The sequence below is a fragment of the Perca flavescens genome, chromosome 5, assembly GCF_004354835.1.
Source record: "Perca flavescens isolate YP-PL-M2 chromosome 5, PFLA_1.0, whole genome shotgun sequence".
Classification (NCBI taxonomy): domain Eukaryota; kingdom Metazoa; phylum Chordata; class Actinopteri; order Perciformes; family Percidae; genus Perca; species Perca flavescens.
The window spans coordinates 11,147,708-11,153,916 of NC_041335.1; the positions used below are offsets into that span (position 1 = coordinate 11,147,708).

Here is a 6,209-nt window from a genome sequence, read left to right on the forward strand (position 1 = left end):
TCTCACAGCCTACTGCATTGAACGGTCCACCTACATTATGTCGACCAGCGCGCAGTGCAAGTTTACGGTTCGGTGGAAAAAAATTCTAAGGTTCGGCTGAAACAGAACCCCGTCAAAAAGCCCAATATTCGGCCGAATCCGAACCAGAATCCTGGATTCGGTGCATCCCTAATTTGCACATAGGAAAGCCTTTCAGTGTCTAGTAATAAACCTTTTATAGAAGCCTCAAGTCCAGACTGCAGGGACGAGAAAACTTCTAACAACAAAACTGTGAACAGATACTAAGAGACATTGGCTCTCAGCCACTGAGCAAATGGGAGAGTGGAGGAAAATTTATGAGAACCCTTGACATCCCATATAAAACAGTGTTCATTAAACTGCAAGGAGGAGTGAGGATGGAGGGAAAGTAGCATTTATTGTCTCCTACTTTTAAGTGCCTTTCCCCAGGGAGCATTCTCCAAGACAAACGCCAGCCCAACTCCACAAGAGCTGCGATGTTGATGTATATACTTTGCAGGGTGATTATTGTGAGGCTTTTTTTTTTTTTTTTTGGGGGGGGGGTTTTCACCAACAGAACGTCCACTAATTGCCCTAATGTGATTAATTTTTTCCTTCCCCTCCAGCTGACGCCACAGAGAAAGACCTGTCAGACCTGATTTCAGAGATGGAGATGATGAAGATCATTGGGAAGCACAAGAACATCATTAATCTGCTGGGAGCCTGTACACAGGATGGTAGGACCAGACAGTCAGGGGTCTGACTCTGACCTGCCCTGGCCTGCTCAGGCCAACACACACACACACACACACACACACACACACACACACACACACACACACACACACACACACACCCCTTAAGAGATGTGTAGAACGGCATGAGTAAACCATTCTGACACCAGCTTCCGAGCTCGCAGTTTGAATCGACCACAGCTGCTGCCATTTCCCTCCAATCATCCCTGACGAAAAAACTAAAAGAAACTAACCTCTAATCACCCTGCAGTGCTCACCGCTCTGTTGCTTCCATACTAAAACACAAAGCTCTTTGTCCGCTCCAGTCTATTTACCAACGGCTACCAACTAATTTGCATTTATCTACTGATCTCAAAGTATTTTTAACATCGGTCTATTATCCGGGGACCTTTTTAGTTACTACCCTCAGGAAGAGATTTCAGTTTTAAAGGTATTGTGGAGGATTTTCCCGAATTTTAGAAAAGAACCGCCCTCTGTACTTTTTGAAAAAATGCACATGCGCAACACTCTGCCTGCTCCCGAGAGGGAACGCCTATTAAACGTGTGCACGAGAGTGCACTGTTTACAAGTTGCTGTCGGCAAGGCTCATACAAGCCTACTTTCCAAAAGAAGATTTGCACTTTTTCACAAATTGAGATGTTAACCGTGTGTGCGCGGTGCATGACTTGTGCCAGGCCTAGCATCGCGAGTCATAGCTTACATCAACTTTTAATAGCAGTGATTTTAAATGGATTTCTCCAAATAGCATGCCAAACTTTACCTGTGGAGTAGAAACTTCACGAATGAGGCATCAGTGGGAAGCCCAACCTGTGCTTTTAGCGCACGCCAGCGAGTGAAATATTCTCCCAAAAGCTTCAATGCTTCAATGAATGGCTGAAACCGTAGCTCAAGCTCACAACACATATACACCTGAAAGCTAGGGACGTGCACGTACAACGGCCTTACGTAAACATATAACCAGAATGATTGACAACCAGGAGGACCAATAGTCTTGATGATCCACCAGGAAAAAGAAAATCCTCCACTATACCTTTTAAGTCATTGGTCATGAAGATTATTTTGGTGCTTTTAAAAAAAAAAAAAAAAAAAAATTCCCTACTGCTGCCATCATCACTTTTCTATAAAATAAAATGGCATGGCCCCCTTTAACGGTGATCATTTAATTTTATGATTTATTCATTCTTGTATTTCTTCCCATTGTTTCTAGGTCCTCTGTATGTGATTGTAGAGTATGCATCTAAGGGCAACTTGCGGGAGTTCCTGCGAGCTCGGCGCCCACCGGGCATGGAGTACTGCTACAACCCAGACCAAGTTCCTGTGGAGAACATGTCCATCAAAGACCTGGTGTCCTGCGCTTACCAAGTGGCCAGAGGCATGGAGTATTTGTCCTCCAAAAAGGTAACAACAAAGTGTACAACCAACCATTCTCACCCTTCCATATTAAATGTACAGATTTGGGTTGAGCAACACCTCTCTGTTAAAACACTTGATTGGGTCTATTTAATGTCTGTTCTTTGTGCAGTGCATCCACAGAGATCTTGCCGCTCGCAATGTTTTGGTAACGGAGGACAACGTGATGAAAATCGCCGACTTCGGCCTTGCAAGAGATATCCACCACATTGATTACTACAAGAAGACCACCAATGTGAGTATTCTTATCATTCGTTGAACACATGGAAACACCTTAACGCTGTAGACAGCTGTAACACGCCTATCTTTCCCCCAGGGCCGTTTACCAGTCAAGTGGATGGCTCCGGAGGCTCTGTTTGACCGGATATACACCCACCAAAGTGATGTGTGAGTATCGCGTGTCGTTGCTTTTCCAGTTCAGCCATGATGGAATGTGAGGAAAACCTTTAGTGGTGCAGAAAATGTAGAAGCTTCTGTCTGTTTCTGTCTGCAGCTGGTCATTCGGGGTGCTGCTGTGGGAGATCTTCACCCTGGGGGGCTCTCCGTACCCAGGAGTCCCAGTGGAAGAGCTGTTCAAGCTGCTGAAGGAAGGTCACCGTATGGACAAACCCTCAACGTGCACTGAAGAGCTGTAAGGAAACTACTACACACTTCAAATCAAACGCGTTGCATGTTCCTTAGTCTCTTGTTACCACGTTAACTTTCAATATCTCTTTTCCAGGGTTAGGGTTCCTTATTTGGTAAGGTCAAACTATTAGGGGGAATATTAAATGGTATGGCTATCGACTCCATATCGTTATGGCGATATCACGTTGCGCAATATTATATCGAAAGTGTGCACATTTTGTTTATTTTGTGGAGCGCTGCGTCCCGTCCATTGGCTGTGTGGCTTAGTTGTGTTCAATTTTAGAGCCTGCTTGAAACGCTATAATGATAATCCTTTCATTGGCCAGTTACCGTGTCACTTGCACATATTTTGAGAGAGTGACCGTGTAAGTGAAGAAATAGACCACAAAATGGAGCAAATCTGAGAATCAAAAGAAAAGTTGTCCTGTTCTCTTGATTGATATATTTTATACTGTCCAACCAGTAAAACATGTCCTGTTCTGTAGACATGGTCTTTATTTATTTATTTATTTATTTATTTATTTATTTATTTATTTATTCATGTTTTACCAGTCCAATATGACCATCAGTTGAAATACACATTGTGTTGTATTTGTTATGAATCTATTTTGATGCGTTTTCCCATAACTTTTGCAATTTGACATACATTTAAAAAATATTGAAATTAATATCAATACTGCAATATTCATAATCGATATCGCAATATCACATTTTGTCAATATCGTGCAACCCTACACTGCACATAGGACCTATGGTCACTAAATGACTAAAACAACCCTGACACAGCTGCGTTGTTTGTTGGAATCATCCGGGAGTCATCAAGTCAAAGTTATGAGGATGATTTTCTACCAAGTGGTGGTTCCAGATTTGCAAAATACTCTATATAATAATTGTGCTTGCCTGGTCACAACCAGACTCACTCTGAATTAGACGTTGCCTACATCAGTAGTATAACTATAGGGGGGGGGTGTGTGTTGTGATCGAAACAATCTTTTGTCATCGCCAAGAGTAAGCCAATATTCTTTTGAAAGTGACAGACAATCTGCGAGGCTCTTGAAACACTCTGCGTCTCATGCTTGGCCCAAACACTTGGCATTAATATTTACATTACCCATGTTGTAGTATATCGGAAAAAAGTCTAGGTGCTTAGCAACGTAATAATGATCCTTGCCATTGTTTGTTTGTGTGACGGGCAGTAAAATAAAGTGCTCACAGGTTGAGTGAGCTCCAAATGGAACATATTGTTCAGCATTGTTTTAAGACTATCACCATCTAGCTTAAGCTGGATGGCAAGTTTCTAACCACTCCTCACAAGAATGTCACCCCTCTTTAAAGGTTCTGTACAATCTGACATTCTGAACATTAATATGGCAGCAAACAAATATTTGCTATGTAAACATATAGTGGAGTTTCTTTGTTTTGATAGCCGGTCCTGCTGCGCGTGCATGTTGGTGCATGTGGGCGTGAAAAAATGTCAGCCGCCTGTACAGTAGGGTTGGGTACCGAAACCCGGTTCCTATGCAACCAGTAGGAATTGGACTGGATTAGAACGCAAATTTTCCTCCTTTCAGTTCTTAGTTAGTCATTCAAGGTCCCAGTAGCTTAAAGACATCACACACAACATACACACATATCACAAACAGGATGATAAAATAACAAATCCACATGAATAGCATGGACAATAAAAGAAAACGTAAAAATATCACACTTTCTCTGTAGTCTACTGTTGGCTACCTACTGTAAATGTAGGTTATTCTTAAAATACCATATTTTCCCTCTGGGCTCACCAAAACAGATGTAAAATACTATACTTATTATATATTTAATTTAAACATATATATTGTTGAATTTAAATAATTAAAAAACAAACAAAAAAAAAACTCTTTGACGTCATTTTTCAGTTTTTCAAGAATCGGTTTAGGAATCGGAATCATTTTAAAAGTACCGGTTCAGCATCGGAATCGTAAAAAATCCAAACCATACCCAACCCTACTGTACAGCCCCTTTTTAACATAGGAATGGAACGTAGGAAGGCAAGTTAGTCTTGACTGCTCAATTTTGAATCTCTTGATCTCTGCAGGTATATGATGATGAGGGACTGCTGGCACGCTGTGCCCTCTCATAGACCCACATTCAAACAGCTGGTAGAGGACCTGGATCGCTGCCTGGCCATGACAGCCAACCAGGTCAGTCCTCCTCTCCTCATCATACAAGGAAGAAGCAGAAATGTCGGTTTTGGAAGTAAAAATATTGATTCATTTTTTTTTATTCTTTCTCCCTTTTGTTGCCTACAGGAATATTTGGAGCTGTCAGTGCCCCTGGACCAATATTCCCCCAGCTACCCGGACACCCGCAGCTCCACCTGCTCCTCAGGCGAGGACTCGGTGTTCTCTCACGATGCCGGAGCCGAGGAGCCCTGCCTGCCAAAGTTCCCTCCCCACTCCAACGGGGCAGCCATTAAGAAACGCTGATTCCTCATCTCCATTCAGACAAACCTCGATATTTCCTCCACTCCCTGCCTCATGGGGTTGGACTCTATCCCCACATTCCCAGAGATTAAGCTAAAAGAAACCCCACTGGTGCTCTGTGAGAAAGGCGCTTGGAGAGACACCCCCGTAGAACCTGTCGGAACTCATGGACTGAGGAGTGCAGCCGTTTTTCCGATTCTTGGTGGTGACGATGTTTATGGGGCACTTTGTATTAACAGGAGTGGCAGTTTGTCACAGTGTCAGGAAAAAAAGAGACAAAAAAAAAAACACTCCCACTCTTCTCTCCATTTTGGACATTCCACTGGTCAGGAGAATCAAAAGGACTGACTGATAATGTCAGATTTAGTTTGTTTTTTTCCCCTCCATGGTTGTTTCCTCAGTAGTGAAGGACAATGTTCTGCTTTTCAGACCAAATCCAGAGAAAATACTGTACTACCGAGGGACACGCAGCACCCCGTGGTCCTCTGCATCATTCACGATCTTGTAAATACAGTTAGAAAATTATAAATATGAATATATATTTACATTGTACTCTTATTTTTATTACCATAATTGATTTATTTTCGTTTTTTACAAGGATGCTTTTGTTTGATCCATTTTTTTTTTAATATAGTCTGTAGGGGCAGTTGTTACATGAGAATATCTTTTAAATTGTTGAGGATTACATGGCCAGTTTTTGCTGTATCACAGCTTTGATTCCCCTAAATTTACTACATAATCATCAATGGAAAATATATATTGGGTTTTCTATTTTTTGTGTGTGTGTGTGTGTGTGTGTGTGTGTGTGTGTGTGTGTGTGTGTGTGTGTGTGTGTGTGTGTGTGTGTGTGTGTGTGTGTGTGTGTGTGTGTGTGTGTGTGTGTGTGTGTGTGTGTGTGTGTGTGTGTGTGTGTGTGTGTGTGTGTGTGTGTGTGTGTGTGTGTGTGTGTGTG

At 42.2% G+C, this 6,209-nt stretch overlaps 1 protein-coding gene across 3 annotated transcripts in view; it reads left to right on the forward strand.

Moving 5' to 3' along the window:
• fgfr1a (fibroblast growth factor receptor 1a) overlaps nucleotides 1–5,545 on the forward strand; it is a 32,328-nt gene extending 26,783 nt beyond the window's left edge. For all 3 annotated transcript variants that reach the window (XM_028577133.1, XM_028577131.1, XM_028577132.1), the window contains exons 12-18: nucleotides 624–734; nucleotides 1,960–2,150; nucleotides 2,275–2,397; nucleotides 2,479–2,549; nucleotides 2,656–2,793; nucleotides 4,870–4,975; nucleotides 5,084–5,545. In XM_028577133.1, coding sequence (XP_028432934.1) covers nucleotides 624–734; nucleotides 1,960–2,150; nucleotides 2,275–2,397; nucleotides 2,479–2,549; nucleotides 2,656–2,793; nucleotides 4,870–4,975; nucleotides 5,084–5,260 — 917 coding nt within the window. In that variant the 3' untranslated portion in view covers nucleotides 5,261–5,545. The remainder of the gene's footprint in view (nucleotides 1–623; nucleotides 735–1,959; nucleotides 2,151–2,274; nucleotides 2,398–2,478; nucleotides 2,550–2,655; nucleotides 2,794–4,869; nucleotides 4,976–5,083) is intronic.
• The last annotated feature ends 664 nt before the right edge of the window (nucleotides 5,546–6,209 follow it).